This window comes from Parasteatoda tepidariorum, chromosome 4 (assembly GCF_982258835.1).
Source record: "Parasteatoda tepidariorum strain Cologne lab strain chromosome 4, Ptep-v5.0, whole genome shotgun sequence".
Taxonomy (NCBI): Eukaryota; Metazoa; Arthropoda; class Arachnida; order Araneae; family Theridiidae; genus Parasteatoda; species Parasteatoda tepidariorum.
In genome coordinates, this window is record NC_141758.1 from 3,091,215 (window position 1) to 3,113,713 (window position 22,499).

A 22,499-nucleotide genomic window follows, 5' to 3' on the forward strand; every position below is an offset into this window, starting at 1 on the left:
ATGACAATTCGGACCAAAAAATTTCCTCAAATTTAAAGTCTTCAAAATAATCTGAAATTTTTTTTGTACACTTCTTTAGCTACACTTATTAATATCTTATAGACAGCAGTGTAGTTTATTGACATTTGCTCGAGAAAAAAAATAAAATAGAAATTCATCAAATCTTGAACGCCAGGAAAATGACATATTACCTTAGAAGTTTAAAAAACAGTCAATTTAAGTTAATTGTAAGTAACTCAACTTAAGCCTTTATGTTAGATGGACCATAAATTGCTTAAATTAATTCTTTTTATCCACTGAGGAAAGAAACAAAAAAAATTTTGTTGCTGATATGTACAGAATAAAATTGTGTATAATAATCAATCATTAAATAAATAAATAACTTTGATTGCATCCAAGCATATTACAATCATTCATAAACTTGGTATTAGGTTAATATTTGCTTTCCCTCTTTACAGTATTAGCAGTTAAAAAGAATTTCTGGTAGCACTTCAATGTCCTGGCATTCATAAGCCAGGAAAATGACAGCCAGGATAATGACAAATTCGCCATTTTATAGCATATAACTTTACTTTAATTTAATATTTTGGCCGAAGACGTTTATATTCTGCAGAAAACAACAGTATTTCTTAAAATAACTCAGATGAATCTATGTATTTTTTGTTATTAATGAATTCAAGAAGCCAGGAAAATGACAGCATAAAAACCTACTCACCTTGAAAAAATTTTTGAAATAGATTTTGAGCCAGAAAATTGGTTCTTTATTCATGCAACAAGACATGTTCAGAAGAGGGTATCTAATCAATCTATTAACATAAAATATTGATTCCTGGTGCTATCTACTTTGGTTATAAATCACTAAATAAAAGTAGCCAGGAAAATGACAGATTTTCATGGGACAAACAAATTATTGACAGAAAAAATTATTTTAAACGAAGTTTTAGTAAACAATACCCTCTGCGTATATTCTAGAAATGCTTACATAGGATAAGATAAAAAAAATTAGATTTTGAAAAATGTATGAGAAGTTTTGAAGCTAGTTATTATTGGAAACTAGGAGGCTCCGCCCCCTGCTCGCTAACCCCCGAGAATTGCTACGCAATCCTATGTGGTTCACGCCGTGAACCATGGCTCGCTGCGCTCGCTCGCCAATGAACACAATGTTCTAGCACAAAGACATAGTATATTATCATCAAAGACATAGTATTTTATCATCAAAGACATAGTATTGTACTTATTCTATTATTAAAGAATTCTATCAATGTTCTTATTGGCATTTAAAAAAGTATATTAGCTATTTAGATTGTACATGGTGAAAAAATCAAAACATTAGCTAAATGAGAAACATATTAGCAAAATAAATTATCAAATATTGCAGTTATTAACCTAAATTCAACTAAATGTGTATAATAAATTAGTTAATGCTAGAAATTCTGAAAGTTTTAGAAAAAATTTTTATTATTTAAAAATATAAACTTTAAACCCTAACTTTTCCTTGTGAGATAATAACCCTCTTTCATTTTCAAGAACACAAAAATTTGTTTTATATCCAAACGAAATATTTTTTGGTGATCAGCATTATTGAAATCAATTTCTATATTAATTTACATTTGTGATAAAGTACATAACATTTTAGAACAAAATAAGTATGTTTTACATACAATAAATTAAAATGCATGGCAGTTAGCATTACCCGAGAAATACCACGTGGAGGTGGCCATGCTGTATTTCTAGTCGGGGAGTTTTGATTTTGGCAATTCCCCTTGCCTACTGCCGATAGAAGTTTCAATTAAATTTTTTCCCAAAATTTTTTTTTTCTGCAAAGCTCTAAGAAATTAACACTAAGCATTTAGAATTTCTTTGAAAACACAATTATAGATTTGGCATCTTGGAGCAATTACTGAAAGGCTGTCAAATGACTTAACTCTTGACAGGCCAACATAAAGTTGTCCATGATCAATTCAACAGCGGCCTTTTAAAGCATTCTCACTTCAATTAATTAATTCCTAATTGAGTTTAAATTAAATATTACCATGTTTTCAGGGCATGACTCTGAATTGAACAACCTGATAATGCTCACTCTGGTTATTGTTTCCATTTCTAAAAGCGCTATATGTTGAGCCAGTTTAAATTAAATATTATCATGCTTTTAGGGCATGAATCTGAATTGAACAACCTGATAATGCTCACTCTGGTTATTGTTTCCGTTTTTAAAAGCGCTATATGTTGAGCCACCTCAGCTTGATTTGGCATGTGACATTTTTAGCAGCAATCATTGATCGATTTTCTAACGTTGCCATTCGGGGAGTTGTGATGAGGCTTTTTTTTTTGGTGCCGTATAAGAGAAATATATATATATAGATATTGTTTGGGACATGCCAGGAAAATGACATTTTGATATTCAATTAAATTTTTTAAGTATACAAAACAGTCAATGCTAGTGCAAAGTCATTTTAAAATGCTAACAGCAATGCTATTTATTAATTTTTTTTTTAAAAAAAGTTCTTTTAGTATTATAGTATTAGATCTTGGAGCAAGGGACAGTGAATATCATGTTTCGTGAGAATCACCCATATATATAAACAATAGACTCATTTCAAAATTATTATGAGCCAATTTTATTATTCAGAGTAAGCAATAAAAAAACATCAAGGCTTTATCTAAAGATAAAAACATGGGAATGAAACAGAGTAAGAAATTCAAGAAGATAAAAGAGGTCTGGAAGGAAGTCAAATATGCTATTCTACTTTTCTAACAGTGTACAATTCGAAAGAAAGAAGATGGAGACAAAGATAAGAAGATGGAAATGAAACAGAAAGAAATTCAAAAAGATAAAAGTGGTCAGGAAGGAAGTCAAATATGCTTGATATTCTACTTTTTTAACAGTGTTACAATTCGAAAGAAAGAAGATGGAGATAAAGATAAGAAGATAGAAATGAAACAGAAAGAAATTCAAAAAGGTAAAAAGAGGTCTGGAAGGAAGTCAGATATGCTTGAAAAAAAGGTACATTTTACCCCCTCGAGCCATTAAGATTGAGTCCTAGAACGTGAGGATATGATCAGCAGATCAAAAGTTATTCAGGGTAGTCCGTCCGTCCGCCTTTTTTACTCACCGTACATACGAAGTACCACTATATACATCCATGTAATAATATATGAACGCGCAACGCTCCTTCGTATGTACGCAAATACAAGCAACTTAACTACGTATGCACATAAAGTACCTACACATAACGGGCCATCGTATGTATGTACGTAATTACACACAGCGTTCGTAAGTGTGGGTGTCCGTATTTACATGAAACGTACTTACATATGTATATCTTTATGTTCATAAATATATACATACGTGAGTATGCACCTATGAATAGACACAAATATGTACCTTTGTACACCTAATGTACGTGTGTATTTATGCACGTACATATATTTATGTGCGTATATACACGTTATGCAAAAATTCCCCTTATCTATTTTTCAGAGAAAGTACTCTAACAAGGAGGCATTATTTAAGACTGTTTCGCTCATTTATCACTAAAATGGCATTATTTCGAAATATATCTTTTACCAAATATAAAATTGGAATTCCAAGTTGAAAAAAACTTTACTTTCAATGAAATCAAAACATATATAGTTGTAACATATTTTAGTTTATATTATAGAGAAATAGAATCAAAAGACCAATCTTTTTTGAAATCGAAAGAACAATTTTTTTTTTTAAATATCTTTACACCTGAAATCAATTGAATTCCGTTCTTTTCATTTCAGGTTACAGTACTGGTTTAACCTAGATAATTTCAGCTTCTCTTCGGTACTTGAACACAATTCATAGATTGATTCCACTACAGTTTTATACCCCATTTGTTTTTAGCTAATAATGATATAAACAACATTTACTAATGGTTATTCGTGTTATCAGAAGGTTTTTACTCTCCTTAAATTTTGTTTTTAATTGATTTTACTTTTGCCTTTTAACTTTAATTTGTTTTAACTCATAATTTTTTTTTTTAAACTCGTTCTTAATTTGAGTAACTTAACCTGAATAAGTTCAACTTTTGCATATTTAATAATTAATTATCTAAATATAACATTTACAGATTGTTATTATGTTTTATCTACAAGGCCTTGTAGTATTTTTATCATCTTATTATTCAGTTTATATTTATTATTAACTAGGAACATGTTAATACTCTATATTTTTTTATTATATACTTTATTTTATATTATTATTGCTTACTTTTTATTTTGCCTTTCTTTTTAAGTCATGCAGTGCCTTTTTCACAAAAAGATATCCTTTCCCAAATTCATATTTACTTTATTTTGCAAGCATCCTTTGTAAACCAAAACCATCTCTGAGATCCCCAACTCTATTTAATATGCTTGGGAAGCCACCTGCATTCGGTCAGTTGGGTTGAAATAAGAATTAAGCATTTGAAGGGATGAGAATTAAGTATTGAATATTATACCTCCTTTAATAAACCCTGACGTTTATCCTTGTGATTATAACCAATATTTTCTCCCTTCTGTTTGCCTAAGATGAAACCCAGTGTTTTCTCCTCAAGGTTTCTATACAGCTGTAGGAGTCCTTTTTACTCAAATATATCTCTTCACCCTATCATACATATTAGCTTGTCATTCTTGTTGCCCCATGGAGGAGTCATTTTTGTCGCATGATTTTAGTTTACTTATTTTTCTTCTTCTTACTAATAATATCTTGAACTCCCCCCCCCCCCCGGATGGTTCTTTTCCTAGAGGCTAATGTTGGTTTTTAACCGCATTGCATTGCTTGAAGGATCGACAAGAAAGATGGAAGTGAGTTCGCATAGTGATTAGAGGTGGTTTCGTTGCCTTATGATAGTGTGTATCCTAGATATTGTGTAATGTCCATCCAAATATTTTACCCATAATGCATGTTACTCTAAATGACCGAAATGGGTGGTTGTTGACTTGACCGGTATGTCCTACACTGTTTTTTAAGGTTCAGTGCCATTGCGCGTTATGCCCTACATCAATGTTTTTTAAGGTAATATGCATTTAACCAACACTCTGAACCCTGATGTTTCTCCTAATCTATCTTCAGCAGATATTAAAATATCGAATAAGTAAAATAATATCAACGAATAAACTAATATCAATATTGACATAGCAAATATTTTGGACTTTCACCCAAGTGATTGTTGACATTCACCAGTGAAAGTCGACATTCTCTTGATTTTGGCCGATCACAGTAACATATCGATTCACAAAATATCTAATTCATAAATTCAATTATGGTATATCTGTTTTGTATCATTAACTAATGGTTATAATTTGCTGTTATACATTAGCAAAATATATTTGGAGCTACTGCATTCATTATACAATTTTTAAAAAAAAGTATTTTCGTTATTGTATTTCTAACAAACGTTATATTATGCAAGTTAAACAAACATTTGCATTTTATTTATTTCGACAAATAAGATATTAAATGTTTTCTTTATGATAAAACTGCCTTAACACTTTCTCCTGGACTACTCTCTCCATAGAAATTTCCTAGACTCTCTTTCAGAGTACAAAATATATGTCATTTATTTAGTTTTCTTATTGTTAATGAAAAAATAACTATTGTATTTTAAATTATATTTTTACTTACATTTTTCAACAAAGGAAGTTAAGAGATAGAAACGGTTTGTAAAGAAACTTTATTAAAAAAACTAATTTTTCCACAGACAGAATGGCAAAGAAAGCAAGATATAAAATTGGTAATAGTACAAATGTAACGTCACATTAGCAATAGGAGCAAATTCAATTGTTAACAAAAATTTCATGACAAGATGAATATTAGTTGAGTTTACAAAACGTTGTAAGAAGAAACCTTACAATTACATAAATCAAACCAGACAAACTCTGTTCAAGGATTTTTCTTATGCTTGAAAATCCCAAGACAAATTTTATTTGAGGTTGTTACATCGAAGGTTGTTTCCCTAGGTTTTGGCTTAGGGTAATGTGCGTAGAACAGAGCAGAATGACACAGATCTTGCTTCAAATTTCGAAGATTTACACGTAAACGGAATAAAAAACCCTTTTCAGGTTTACATGAAAAGGTTTTTAACAAGTGAAAATAAACCTTAGTTTGCTATCTGGGATATTAGCTACATACATTCAGTGGAAGTTTTAAGGTGAAAATGGGAGAGATTTCAGTGTTCTGCAAGTATGTTGCTGTAGTAGTTTCTAAGAATTTAAGGTCATCATCCTTCTAAAAGAATGTCTTTCTCAATATGAATTCCGTCGAATCACGTATTTATTTATTGTTACACATGCATATGCTTGTGTGTTTATTACAAGAACAGCTTATAAGTCCTGACGAATATGTAAAATTAGAAAATATCTATTCTATGAAACGTTATATTAAAAGGGATTCCTTTTTCTCAAACGGCAAAGGTAAATCAACATTTAGCTTTGCATTTCTAGCATCGCAAATAGTCAAATCTTGAGATCAATCTAATTATGACTATTTGTCCTCAATCAACCTCAACTTGTGTCAAAGTGGAACACTTAAAATCTGAAACACTCAAGTCGTTTTTCTATTTGATTGACAATTACTCTTTTCTTTCTTTTTTTAAGAGCGTAATTTAAAAAAAATGTCTATTTAAAAAATATCTGGTAAAACGAGTAAGGATAAAACGTGCTTGAATTATTTTTGACTAGAACACAGTTAAATTAACTACAGAATAAATCTTTCTTGTTTGCAAATCACATGAGTGGATGGCTTTTGGATGTTCGACATAATCCCTGTAGCTTTTAAAATGCTATCTAACCCCGTTTTTGCACTAACTTTCATTTCTCAAGAGCTAATCATCAAAGTATTTTGTTTAGATTCAGTCATCAAGGACAGGACACTGTCTGCACTAGTTCTACGTCTTCCAACTTTCAGTGGTGTTATATCAGACGGGAGTTTCACAATAGGAGGTAAAAAAGAAACCCAAACGAATGATAGTTCTAATTCTTCATCGTCACTATTAACAACAGATGCCTGACGAGCGCTCACATTGTCGTTTACCGTACAATTGGTAAGCTGAGATTTTTGCAAGGTCTCATCTGTCACATGACTAGTGTCGGTGAAGGAGTCTCTACTGTAAAGTTGTTCCGCGGAAAGTTCTTCGTCTCGTTGGTCATGAACTGTAAGTATAGATGGAGTGTCAGGCTGTTGGAGTTTTCCTGCGATATGTTCATCACTTTGATCATCAACTACAAGTAGGGATGACGTTAAAGTCTCACTTTCATCATTAGGAATCAAATTTTTGGCTTGAAGAATTCTTAAAGTAAGGTGTTCAAAAATCTAAAAAAATATTTTTAAAAAAATGAATGATAGGCATTTCCACGTATGGTGAAAGATTGCTTTTATTACATACAAAACTAAAATGAAACGAAAGAAAAAAAGGCAAGTTATGAGCAGAGGACTTTGATTTACTTTCTAAAGTCTCCCATTTATTTCTTTTTGTTACCCAGTTGACAAAATTTATTTTAAATGGGTCATTTTTTAATTTATTTAAAATTTGTAGAACTAGATTTATCTATGCTGGCATTATCTTGTTGAAAACCTCCCTTCAGCCCAGGTAATATAACTCTGAAATGGAGTAAATCGCTTTCCTGGTGAGCTTTGACACTCAACTGAGGTTAAAAGAACCACATCGAATCTAAAGGAACCCCTCACCATGTACATAGGTCCACCATGGTGTCTTATTAAATGCAAAATTTTGGCTCTTCCTTAGTTTATGACAATAATAATTATTCTTCCCTTTAACATTAAAATTACACAATTATCACATATTAATCAGGTCATGTGATCCGTTTGATACATGCGTGTACTTGAGGGGCAGAATCTAAATTATGCATATCGTTTAAAACAAATCAATTCAGGCCATCTTGAAACTTTTGATGACATGAACTAATCTACGTCTGATATCTCTTGAAATAATATGACCCATTTGGTTTTGATATGATTGGTGACATAATTTTGGTCAAAAGCATATTTTTCAGTGTCTATCATTACAATAATTCAATTTGAATTCACTAGTATATAAGACCATGTTAACTCAATTCCACTTTTCATAAAAGAAGGTTGACATTGTTGGACACTCTCTCCACATTGGTGACCTGGGCGTAACCTGACCACACCTACCTTGACAGCAGTGCCCATTTGGCATTCGCATAGCGAGGGGGGAGCAAGGGGGGGCATCATGCCCCGGGCGCTACACACAAAGGGGCGCCAAATGGTCAGCAAAACAAAAAAAATTGTTGGATAATTTTTATTTTTATTATAATTTATTTCTGGAAAATATATTTTAAATTTAGTGCCGGTGAAATATAATAAATGTTAATTTGTAAATAAAAAGGAACACTAATCGAACTGTAATAATATATTCATAATAGAAATGACACGTCTTTTCCACTGGGCTGACTAGACTTGTGTCTGTCAGCACTTCCTTATGGCATCTACGCTGTGTGGTTACATATATTATCTCCAAATATTTGCAGTGTACAAAGTACAAACATTCTTTCTTTCAGAACACTATTTATTTTTGTTTCTATAAACGCAGTGTAGCTTACGCTTGTTATTTTAAAACGATAACAATAGCACTCTAATGTACTTATATGCACAGTCACGGAAAAAAGTATCCCGAAAATAACAACTAAAAGATTGTCTATTTTTTAATATAGATACCTCTTAGACGCACAACAAATACAGCATTTTGCTGTTTCTAGGAAAGGACACAAACGCCGTATTTGTTGTGTACCTGAGAATTATCTGTTTAAAAAAATAAATGATTCTTTATTTGTTACTTTCCGGATACTTTTTTCCGTGACTGTAGATATCCGTGACACTTGCAACAGGTTGTGGAATTCCGCTACAAGTTAGGTAAATACCCGAAATATTTATAAGTTTAAGTTATTTTGTGCCTGTATTTTTCAGTTTTGCGTCACTGTCATCGTGCTCTGCTTAGAATAAAAATGAAATGTTATTAAATGTTATAAGTTTAATGTTAGCATAAATTATAGTGTATATTTCACTGTATTGCTACCTTTCAAGTTTAAGGCATTCTTGGTTAGTAATAAAACAAATAAGATTACTTACTACATCTACTCGACGATTCTATTATTATTCAGTGAATAGGGTATGAAAAAATTTGAAATGATCAACTTTGATGATATTATTGATAAATTTGCTTCATCAAAAGCGGAAAATTTATACATAGTAATTAGTTTTATTAATGTATTATAATCATATTATTAAATATATGTATCTCCTTAGAGATAATAAATATTTACTTTTTTATTGTTTTAAAACTGCGTGTTTTTAAAATATTTCTTTATAAATATGTAAAATAAATAATAGGTATCTTTTGAACTAATTCTAGATGATCATATACATTTCAAAATCTAGTCTTGTTTTCTAAACTACATTTTTTGTCTCAAATTTAATGCCTAGCTTGAGCCTATGACTTTATTTATTTTACTTTATTTATTGATTACTTTGCGAGTATATTTTACTTATAATATTAGATGGTTTTCGAATGGGGAGGGGGGGGGGGGGCGCTGAAAAGGTATTGTGCCTTGGGCGCGAGTTAAGCTCGCTACGGCACTGCCATTTGGATTTGAGCATGCCTACTTCAATAGATGGTTCACAAGGAACAGTCGACTTGCTACTCGCGACCGCGATACTCTCCACTTGCTCACGCCATCACTACTCAGTCTCGATCACACACAGCCTATTTCAATTTTTTCAGCTTATTGCTTTCTACTTTACTTACAATTTTTTTCTATTTGTTCATTATATTTACAGTAAAATAATTTAAAAAAAATCTGCATCATTTTAAAATTTACAGAAGTATTCTAAGTGAGCCTAATTTTTGGGCACACTGTATCAAGACATACCTTTCTAAAAAGAAAACTTAATTCTCAAAAGTGCAGCCACTGGCATTTTTATTGGTAGAGCATACACAGTGGATATTTGTGAATGATGGAGATTTGAAATTTTTTTTATTAAATGCTATATCATCTTGATACAGCAAAACAACTGAAAAATAATTAACTATAGTACAGCTTGAATTTAGAAAGGTGACAATGTGCATTACCTGTGCACAATGACATAGTGATGCGACAACTACTGAGACAAAATTATACGTGCCTTTTATGCAAGTCCAATAATTACATGCACACGGAATGATGAGTGCGCTCCACAGGCTTCTTTGGACAACCAAACTCGCCCAAAACGTTGAATATTAAAATATATAAAGTTGAGGTAAATAATTATAAGCGTACTAATTTAAGAATTTTTCAAAAAATTAATATGCATTTTCTATGAATTTGTACAGTTCAAGATTTCATACCACATCATGATACTTGTTCAATAAACAGTTCACTGTATTATAAGTGTGCAGTGAGTATTTAATTCTACTTTAAATTTTTTTTATTTCATAATAGTAATTTTTTTATGAAAGTTGAAAAGAAAACGAAAGCAACTTTAAACACATTATTAAAATAAATAGTAAATTTCAGGCAATGTTGCATAAAAAACAGTTTGAGATTTATAATAGCAATATTTATTTATTTATAATTGTTATGAGTTTTTCTTTTTTTTTAATTTGTAAAAAATAAAATAAAAAGTTCTTACTCTTACAACACTGTCACCATTTTTCCCACTAGATTCCATGAATTCTAAATCCTTGTCTCTTGTGAATCTCTGGGCTATGTCACGTGATACAGCAATACTGTCTGGGTGGTCCACCTTATTTCCAACTGTCCAAATAATAAACAGTTATAAAAATTTACTCATGGATATTTTATACACTAAGAACCACTTAATATAGATGTTAGGAATCTTACTGGTGGATTTCTTTATCACTAAAATGATACGAGGAAACATATAAAGTTGACTACCTTTAAAAGTTGAAAACCTGTCTAAGTTATTGGCCTCTATTATCAAAAACTACATTTATCTTTCAAAATAAAAGAGAGCAAGCCCTTTGTAACTTGTTAATCCTTTTTATTGATGGCTGAAATAAGTAAAATGTGTTTTGCAGTGTTATTGAATGCTATTCTAAATTATTCATAAGTTGACCAGAAAAATCTCCTTTAGGAACTTTTAAATTCTAAATCATTCATAAGTTGACCGAAAACAATCTTTTAAGAAATTTTCTACTCAAAACTATTCATAAGTTAACCAAAAAATTCCCTTAGGATGTTTTCTATAATTTTATGTTGTATATTAAAATTTTGTTGAATTAGTTAAATAATGTTAAATGGTAACCTTAACCCTTTAGAGGGTTGACTGTATGGAAGAACTATATTGAGAACTTCTGAAACAAATATATTTGCAAGCATACATAACAAACTAAATTTGAAAGTCTTGAAATGAACAGGATTTTGTTAATTGCATATACACGCTCTTGTGTAATTATTTTTCAAATAAAATATTTTAAGAAATTATTGAATTAATTTTATCATTTGTACATTGTAAGGAATAATTTATTGCTTAGTCAAGGTTGCATTTGTTTCTTTTATTCAGAAGAAATAAACTGTCTTTGACTATCTTGATTGTAACAAATATTTTCTTGTGAAATTTTAATAAGTAATGTTAGTAATAGATAGCTTTATTTCTCCTAAACAGAAGAAAGGGAATTCTTTACTTACACTAGTACCTTCTATTCTCTGAATTATAACTAAATATAGAGCTGGCAACTAAGTTCCCTAAATTTCTTTTTTCAAATATTTTAAAAATTTAAAGGGTCAGAACATTCCATTTACTTTGCTAGTTTCCTCGTCGTTTGTCAAGAATTTTAATGCATAAGTTGAATTAATCACTGTTCTTCGAACTCAAGTGAACAGTCAGTACCAGATGCCTCTTTGAAACATTTCCATTTTTAAACAAACTTGCACCAAACACGAGTGTGTTTTTTTAAACGAGGCACTCTCTCCTACACAACACAAATGCCACGAGCAGCTTTCTAGCCTTTAAAATCTTAGTTAAAAGAAAAAAGGGGGGTCAAAAATGCTAATTTTTAAAATTTTATGTTCCATCATAATGATATGGAAATTAACGTATAGTATTTAAAACAAAACAAACTATTCTTTTTCGAATGATCTGAAACATTACGCCAGAAACATTTAATGGCATGGAAAATGCTAAACTTTAAAAAAAAAAGTGGTATTAACTCAATAATAAGATTTATTTTTATGTATTTAAAATCAGCCAAAAGTGATAAAGACCTACGAGGGTGACAGCCTCATCATTTTTTCGCTTTAATTGTGCCAGCCAACCAGAAAGAGCGTTGAAAGTCAGCAGGCATGTGGTGTCGTAGACCAAGAGGACGCCATCGTAATAGCTAAAATGGAGAAATATTTTAATTTTCAAATGAAACACTGTATCACACAAGATGAAGAATGTTCCTCAAATAAATTTTAAATTATGGTCATAAAAGAGTTGGCCATGAGAAAGTTAAGAGGAGTATCGCGAGAGAGATACTTCATAAAAAATTCACCTACACAATTTATTTAAATTTTGAGAAAAGAGAGTTGAGGAAAACCACGACATTTCAAATGCTGGAAAAAAAATTCAAAATGCAAACACATTATGGCAGGATTACGCAGTGGGGAGATAATCCTTCATTCATATTTGGGATTGGAAGGGTTTCTGCCGAGTTGCAGCTTCTTCTTTACAAGACTGCTTATGAGACCCCAAGAAGCTTAGCTTGCAGTCACTGTTCTTTATCAGGTAAAAGTGATAAGATATAAAAAGTCAACCATTTATATAAAATTTCAAAATCATATCGAATAATTTAATTTAAGTTTTCATAAAATTCATTAGCATACGAATGTATAAATTCATAGAAATCAATTCTCAAAGTTTGGAAATCAATTTTAATTTAATCTTTTATCCCACTGGGCTGCTGCCGAACTCCTCTCACCTGTTTTTTTTTATCACCCTTTATTTTATTATCTTGTTCATCTGTCCCTATAGATGAAACCACTTTATAAGTGTTAGTCTTTTTACTTTTCTACTGTCATTTGGTATTTACACATTGAGGAAGATTCTTGTTTAAAGAACCGGAACTATAGTATGTCCATTTCTGTACTTTTATTTGTGTTTTATTCATGTTATTTTTTACTTTAGTTTACGCAGCAAAAAGTATATCCTATCCACTTCTTAGAAATTTTATAAGTCTTCAATAGATGTCTGAACCAGATTTAATGTGAACTAAATGAATTAGTGTGAATAGTTTTTCTTTAAAAAAAAACTTCATTATTTGTAATAGTGAAACAAACATTTAATAGCAGTTCTCAAAATGTAAAACGCAGAATTAAGCTTTGACAATCTTTTAAGTCTAAATTTAATTCACATGAAACATTATTGTTAGAAACTTACTTGGTGGCGACATGCTTGAACCACCGTTGACTTGATGTTTCCCAGATACAGAGTTTCACTCTTTTTCCTTTAACGGTGAGTTCTTTTGAAGTAAGGTTAGCCTCAAAATGATTAGCTAAAAATAAATTAAAACACTTGAGAAAATGCCATAAATACTATAATGTTGACATCAAAGTGCAATTATTGATGACAAAAAACTGACTACATAAAGTGTTCAAAAATAATTTAAATTTCTTTTTACAACAATCATTAGGTAGGTATTTTATTTATGTCACACTAGAGCTACACAATAGGCTATTGGAAATATCCCTAAAGATGACTTGGGATCCCATCACAATCTTGATCCACTGCTGAGGGGATGGCTCCCCTGTTTTGGTAGCCCGATGACCTGAGAGTGAAGTCGAACACTTTACGGTAGAACTGTTTAGCAAAGACCAATACCGCACACCCTTGGTCTCTATACAAGCTGATCAAAGTGGTCACACACCCGCTTACCGACCCCAGCCAGTGATGCTTGACTTGGGTGTTCTTTTTTATTATCAGTCAACTGCAAAAAAATTTCGGAAGGAAAATGAGAAAATAATTTCAGATTTTGAAGCAAATTGAGCACAAATTAAATACTTATCTACCTTCCTACTTCATTTCCTTTAAATGAGATAAAGTTATGTCATTTTTTATTCTGTTATCCATTAATTTATATGCTTTTTCGTACTGATTAAATGTGAGAGAAGCATTCTCCTAGCATTTTAAACTTTAATAGCACGGAAAGGCAAAGTATCAAATAGGGAAAAAAAATGAAACCGGATTGCACAAAATAATATGAACACTGTTATGTCAGTTTTATAGACTCAGTATTTCTTTTCTGGGGGATGGGAGAGGCAGGAGTGTCAGTCAGAAATTTTTTTTATGATATTATAACAATTATTAAAACAAGTGTTCCCCATCATGAACATTAAGAAAAGTTTGTTTATAAATAAACTAAGTGGAAAGGCATGCATATTCTCAGGCTCTAATATTCTCAGAATTACAATATTAAAGAGAAAAAAAACATTAGTTTTTGCTTTATAGCATTTTTCTTTTCTTTATAAAATTTTAGAATTTAATATATGGACTGTCTAATTTTTCTTTTGTACTTGAGTCTGCTTCCAAAAATTTTTTATCCATTGTACACTTAAGCATCCTGTGACAATTCTGTTACAACAAAAATAATTTTGGAAAGTTGCTTGTATTTTTTATCTTTTTTTTAAAAAAATTATCAAATTTTTATTATTTAATATGTTTATTACATTTTATAATTATATATACCTTTTAACTAAGAATGAAAATCTTTTTTTAAAAAAAATTACAATTTGAATACAACACTTACATTTAGACGTCGGATTGGTATAGATATGAGTCATAGAAGTTTTCCCAACGCCTGCAACAAATATATAGCATGAATACTAATTTATTAACAAATAAAATGTTATTTACAAATTGAACAAAGCAACCAGAGGACATTTAAACTTATTCAACAATTCAGGTAAAAAAATGTAGACATACGAGGCAAATATAAAATGCATAAAAACAAGGCTCCATTGCCTGCTCGCTTCACTCAACATATAATTCATAATCATTAATTAGTCCTTTAAAACAGGGTTCCTTAACCTGTGGTTCATGGACCCCCTAGGGGTTCATGAGTAATATTTTGGGGGTCCATTGATAACTCCTATTTTTAAAACATTTGGATCAATAATATTTAAATAACATTAATCTTTTTTTTTAAAGGGAAAATACATACATATTTGAAACTAGATGATTTGTGAGCGGCAAGTCACCCCGCAATCACGATACCCCAAATTCTACACGGACTGCACACCTCTAATATCCCTGTCCTATTTTTAACATCCTCCACCAATCGGCTTTCAGTTTGCACCATCAGGGGCAACACCCTGATGACATCCCCTTTCAAAGTTTAAAAGAATGTTACCTCAAAATTATCAATTATCCCAACTAAAAGTTCAAATTTTTTTTTTCATTCACACAGATTTCAAATAAGTTACTATTTCTATAAGAATAAAATTAATCCTGATTTTTTATTGAATAGAAATTTTATAACCGTCGTGGAACAGCCGACCCGATTCAATCAGTGTTGAACATTAGTGATTTGCGACCACTTATGTTCAACTCCATAGCCTTGTAATTTTGAACCCAATACAGAAGCAAGGTAACTCCAGGATCAAGTATTGGGAGAAATTTGCCTTCGTGGAGGACTTTTTAATGGAACTAACCCTCATTTACATTACATAGAGAGGAAAACCACGAAAACATGCCACTGTTAGCCTGATGGCAAGGAGACTAACCCCTGAACCCGTCTACCACTGAGGATATTTTACATCAGCATTGTTGTGAACCGGGTGCGGAAATCGTATCAACCAGCCAGTGTTAGGGTTCAAACCCATACCTCATTGAAAGGTGAATGCTCTATCCCCTGAGCTACCATGTCTCATTCAATAAAAAATACAATTTCATTCATGAACTTATCTTTTACATGCTTGCTTGATTTTCGATTATTATAAAAAAACTATTGATTATTATAAAGACTTTACGCCAAATAGATTATTTAGCATTAGTGCGAAAAACCGATTTTTAATATTGCTTCAGAATTTTCAATAGTTTGTATTCATGATTTTAATTACATATGTTGACCGAGTGCAGCTTTTCAGGAATTTTTTTTATTGAATGACACATAATTTATTAAAAAGTAACAAGGGCCCCCGCAGAATAATATAAAACCCTCTAACAATATATATAACGTTGTTGCCGAGTGGAAGGATTAAAACAGGTCTTAGGCAGGGAAGGAGGGTACAAAATTTATTTATTAATTATTAGACAAAGCAGTCATGAAAGTGTGTATGAAAAGTTGTGTTTCTTCATTATATGTTAGAGAAGATCTTTCAAAGTAAAATCCGTAAAATGTTTCAATTTAGGGAAAGAGGGAAATCTTAGTAATTGTAATTGGTTTATCAAATAGGTCAAACGATTCTCACAGAGTGCCAAGGGAAAAATATCCTGCTTTTAATTGATGCATAGTTGAGCCAAAAATATATTTAAGGACAGGATGTGAATTTAAAAAGAATTTCGTTTTGAATAATAAAATAAAAAAAAATGATTTACAGAGAAGAATAACATAAAAAGATTACATATATTATGTTATTACATTTTGTTTTGTTATTACATAAACTTTCATCTGTTAATTTTTTCAAGATACATTTCTTCATTGTTATCAAGATATTTAAAAAAAAGTACGAATTTCTTGTACTTGCAAATTTTGCCACGAGAAACTGTATTGGTGGCGCTGGCATAGCTACTGACTTTGAAACACAAATAACTACAAACAGTAGTTTCATATACTAACGTGTTTGTGCACACTTAACATTGGTATTTATTGTGTTGTTATACAGTGCGTAAAAAGTTTCCATACGGTCACTAAATTTAAGAATAAATGAGCATAATTTGAAAAGTATTGCATTTTTTTCCTTAAATACTGTCTATATGTGTTTAGTATAAGTCTATAGAAAGAGATTTTTATAAATTTTCATTTTTACAAAATGAGAAAAGCATATTATTTGCAATATCTAAGGAAAATTGAAAATTCCAGTGCAAAAAAAGTTTCCGTACGCGTTATGCAAATTCTTTCTGACATGTTTAAAACAGGCCCACAGTAAATCTTTGACTTTAGAAAGTTAATCGTTAAAGTTGATCGTCTCAAAATGGAAGTTTCCAGAGCTATTTGGGAGTTAGTGATTAAATTGCAACAGGTGGGGGAAAGTGGTGGTAAAATCAAGGTTTTTTTGGAAAAAGCCTTATAACAGTAAGTTTAAAGCACTAGATATCAGGTTTTTAGTAGATATTATATACATTAGACTTATATAGGTTAGAAATATTGTGTTTATATAAAATTTTGCCAAGAAAATTTCTTGTAGATTCATTTTAAAATAGGCATGTTTTGATACCACCACTTTCCCCCATGGTGGGGTAAAGTGGGGGTACAATATGCTTTTTTTTATTATATCTTCAAAATTTAACTGTGAAATAAAGGAAACACTATGAGATTTACATTCAAATCTATATTCAAAGTATCCAATTTACATAAAATTTCTTACATAGTTTTTATTATAATTACTGATTAAAAAAATAATGTCCACGACTGTCAAATCTTGGTTTATCTAAAATGTGAATAATGCTGCTAACTTCCACATTATCTTCATCATCTAATTCTGGGAAAGTAAAATAATTTCCCAATTTAGATTTACTAAGATATTTAACATGATATAGATCACCATTTTTCTCAACAACTTGCCCGATAAATGAGCACATCATATTTCTTTTGGAATTGTATTTTACCTCAAGCCATGAACCTTGATTGATTTTTCTGGTATCGAGAGGAGTAGTAGGACTGGTGACTTTTTTTATTTTTTTATCAGACCTTTGTTGGTCTTTTCGTTTAGGAACCTGGCCTAAATTGCATTTTTTCTTTCTGTCTTCTTCTTCCATTGCTAATCTTTTTAAAACATTCTCTTGAGTTAAAATTTCCCCAGATTTGCTTTGCACCCTTTTTCTTTTTTTCTTAGAGTTATCCATAGCTAGAACCGTGTTTGCAGATGGTGTAGGAGATACTGTCAACAGAATTGCCTCTTTCAAATCTTTCATAGGTGAATCTAGTAGTGCAGAAACTTTAGAAGACGCCGAGCTCTTATTTGTAGCTGCAACTGTTGGATTATTTTCTGTAGGAATTATACAATGTTGAATGGCATTTCTATTGAGAGGATAAAGACCAGTCCCTCTAAATCCATTTACAGCATTTGTTGCCTTCATTTTTTCAAATAATTTCTTTAGAAGAAATGGAAAAGTTGCTTTGGAAACATTTTGCAACCTGCTCTCTCGATACCAAGTTTTTAATACATCCCTCCACGAATTTTTCATTGGTGAAAAAACTCCAACATCTAGTGGTTGAAGTGCATGGCTGCTATTAGGTGGGAGGCATAGTAAAATAATACCATTATCCATGGCTAGCTTAATGGAATTATATGTTAGGTGACTTCCATGGCCGTCATATATTAACAATACCGGCTTTTTAAAGTTTTTGACGAAATCAATAAAAAACTTCATCCACGTTTCAAACAAAAAATCCTGCATCCAACCAGACTCTGTGCACCCGTAAAGAGTTCCTTGTGGCCCTCCAGTCATCCAGGATTGATATAAGTTCTGTCCTTTGTAGACAACGAAAGGAGGTAAATATTCACCAGCAGCAGATATGCAAAATAATACTGTGTACATGGCCTTACCACAGTCGGCAGATTTTAAGTAAGCTGTTCGACTTTCCTTCTGGACAAAAATCTTGCTTGATCTGGGATCAGTAGACAACCCTGTTTCATCCAAATTGAAAATCCTTCCTGGCTCCTTAAGCAAACCATTGCTAAGCAGTACATTTTCATATATGTTAAAGAAAGCATTTGCTGTTTCTTCGCACATGTCTTTAGCTCTGGCTTTCGTTAAAAGTTCTGGCTTTCTTTTCCCAATTTCTCCTTTCCATCTCTTTTCAAATCCTCTCACCCATTCAATTCCTGGCTTTCCATTAGGAAAGAGATTGCTGAGCTCCTTATTGCTTAGCAAGTATGTTTCAACAACATTAAGAATATCCTTTCTGTCGAATGGAAATCCACATTTTGACAGAAATTTCACAGCTTCAACGATGCATTTCTCTTCTTCCTGACTAAGAAAAGGCGATCGGCCAGGTCCTTGATGTGATGGACTTTTAACAATCCACCTCCTTAAAGTTTGTTCAGGAATACCATTTTTCTTGGATGCAGAATAAATCGATGCTCCATTTTTAACTTCTGCTATAGCCATCTGAAGATCATTTTGTGTATACTTTGGACCACTAGTCTTTTTTATGTAGTTTCTAGGCATACTTAAGCTGGAAAAAAAAATTACATGTCAGTGAACAGTCACGCATTAAAATTATCTAAATTGAAAAAAAAAGAAGAAAAAAAAGAATTAAATTTATTCTAATGATCTTAAAAAATATTCTAAATCATGATTAAATATGTAAAAAATAACTTTTAATTTAATTGTATTATCATATTTAGATTAAAATTTATAAATAAAGCCTATTTTTTTAGAATAATACTTTTATTACAGCCCATTTTTAAAAATTAATCAGTCTAAAATTGAATCATCATACAACATTGAGCTAAGCCTAACTATACCACCACTTTCCCCCACCTCAGAAAAAAAATCATAAAAAATTGAAATAATAAAATAATTCTTACCTTGATGCATGAATCTGTTTTTAAGAAGTTCTTCTACTGAAATGTATCAAAATATACTAATTTTTTCAAGTGAGAAAAGATCAAGAACAAAGTTTATCAATACCATGTGTTAAGAACAAACTGCACATATATGTAAACAAGAAGATAAACAACAGTAAACTGGTTGCCAGATTTACAAATCTTAATAGAAATATTTGTCACAAACTCCAATTATGTATTAATTGAAAAAAAAGTAAAAATATGTACATTTATTGTGAAAAAAGGGCATTTTTTAGATTACCACCACTTTCCCCCATCCCACCACTTTCCCCCATCTGACCCTATGGATTATCCATGAAATGGCTTAGTGAAATGACTAAAAAATCGAAGTCTACTGTGCAATATATCATTGAAAGATATTGTAAACTTCATTCACTTGAGGATAGAGATCGATCCGGAAGGCCGTCCAAATTAAATCGCGTGCATAACGCCAAGTTCAAGAAAATCCACGAATTAGTGCACCACGGTTGGCAGCTGATTTAATGGTTAGTTACAACATTAAAGTCTCAACTCAAACCGTGAGAAATGTCATTAAAAAAAGTGGTTATCATGGACGTGCGGCCCGGAAGAAACTCTATATAAACTTATGCAACAGGAAAAAGCGTCTCGAGTTTGCAAAGAAACATGTAAGCAAGCTATTATCTTTTTAGGAATTCATTCTTTTTAGTGATGAATCAAAATTTAACATTCATGGGTCAGATGGCCGAGTTATGGTGTAGAGAAAACCAAACAAACAAATGCTAACTAAGAATTTATGCGGAACTGTGAAGTACAGTGGTGGCGGTGTATGAGTGCTTCTGGAGTAGGAAATTTGCAATTCATTGAGGGAACTAAGGATTGATTTGGATATCTGGATATTCTTAAACAAAATGTGTTATCCATCTCACAAGGGAAACTAGGGAAATGTGACTCGTCAATTTTGAAATAAACTAGTGGGATGTATGCCTTATGAGGAATAATTTTAGGGGGCAACATTCGTTTCGGCCCATAGAAGGTCCTGTGAGAGATAAAAAATAATTCAATATATAGAAAAATCGATGTTTTATTACTTCAATGCACACTATTAGTTATTATAATTATCTCATACTCCAATTAATTTTGTGGTACTTGCTTTCACGTACTATATAATGCATATTTATTGTCAAAATTGATTTTGAAAATTTCATATATCTGTAGTTTTTCAGAAAAACCTGTTAGGTCAATTTAAAAAAAAATTTACATCAAATTTTTTTAATTTTTTTTCCCAAAAATTTTTTCAAATTGATTGGAGTATGTAAATGCAAATCAATTAATTAATTAAGAATTAATATTTAATTAATAATTCATTTATTAATTTGCTAATTGATTTATTAATTAGCAAATTAATTAATTAACCAATTAATTACAAATTAATTGGAGTATGAGACAATTACAATAACTAATAGTCTGCATTGAAGTAATAAAATACCGATTTTCTATATATTGTATTATTTTTTATCTCTCTCAGGACCTTCTATGGGCCGAAACGAATATTGCCGCCTAAAATTATTCCTCATAAGGCATACATCCCACTAGTTTATTTCAAAATTGGCGAGTCACACTTCCCTAGTTTCCCTTGTCAGAGAAACTATCTCTTGGAACTGGATTTACTTTTCAGCAGGACAACCGTCCGAAACACACCTCTAAGATTTGATAAGAGTGGTGCCTTTACCAGCTTAAACAACAACTTCATAGCCCTCCCCAGTCACCCGATTTAAACCCATCGAACATTTGTGGGAAGAAATTGGCCGACAACTTAAAAAATATGACATAAAAAACAAAGTTGAACTCAAAAGTGCCATTAGTAGCATTTGGTGTAATATTTCTCCAGAAACAACAAAAAAACTTGTAGGAGTATTGCCAAAACGTCTAAGAGAGATGATAAAGGCCAAAGGAGGGCCCAGTGATCATTAAATGCATTTTTGTAAACTTTTTACGTGTGCTTGGGCACCGTATGGAGATTTTTTTGTTCCATGTTTACGGCATTTTTTGAGTTTTTAAGATTTATTATTTAATTTTGTCAGTATTATCATCCTTTTAAAATAAATAAATATTAGTTTTAACACATTTTTAATTTTTCATTTTATCATTATGAATTTTGTGTGACAAATTAAACTTTGATTGGCATTTGTATCTGCGTACGTTGACTTTTTTTACCCACTGTATATACTATGTATAAAGATCTGCTCTCACCGAATTTCATCACAGAAGCAACAACGTGGCATGAAATGTGGAGGAATAGAGAAAATTCTTATGAATCCCTCAAATACATTGATTTAGTTATTGAGGCCATACCTTTTATCCAGCTGTAACGGAGGCAATTAAAATTAGCCTAACTCTTCCAGCTACTACAGGCACTATTGAATGCACTTTTAGTACAATGCGACGCATCAAAACATGGAATCGGTTTACAATGACTCAAGAGAGATTAAGTAGTTTGTGCAAGATCAGTGTTCATAAGAAACGAATCAAAGATGACTCAGAATTCATTGAAAAAGTTGTCAACAGATTTGGACAGCAAACAAGACGATTACAATTCTTGTTTGATTAAAGAATTTTTTAAATGTTATGTATCGATATTTACTTAATTATTTGTTTTTCAATAAAAATATTTTTTATATAATTTTTTTTATAGCAAACTTGTTTTTCTGTATCTCAAAATTGTTTTTAAAAAAAAAAAAAAAAAAAAAAAAAAAAAAAAAAAAAAAAACAGGGGGCGCGAG

At 31.2% G+C, this 22,499-nt stretch overlaps 1 protein-coding gene across 1 annotated transcript in view; it reads right to left on the bottom strand.

Annotated features, from left to right (window-relative positions):
- Positions 1-5,662: 5,662 nt before the first annotated feature.
- Positions 5,663-22,499, bottom strand: part of LOC107453904 (ras-related protein Rab-30) — a 33,217-nt gene continuing 16,380 nt past the window's right edge. Inside the window, exons 3-7 of the mRNA XM_087160523.1 lie at positions 14,772-14,822; positions 13,406-13,520; positions 12,250-12,365; positions 10,655-10,779; positions 5,663-7,318 (exon numbers count right to left, since the gene is read on the bottom strand). Coding sequence (XP_087016649.1) covers positions 6,824-7,318; positions 10,655-10,779; positions 12,250-12,365; positions 13,406-13,520; positions 14,772-14,822 — 902 coding nt within the window. The 3' untranslated portion in view covers positions 5,663-6,823. The remainder of the gene's footprint in view (positions 7,319-10,654; positions 10,780-12,249; positions 12,366-13,405; positions 13,521-14,771; positions 14,823-22,499) is intronic.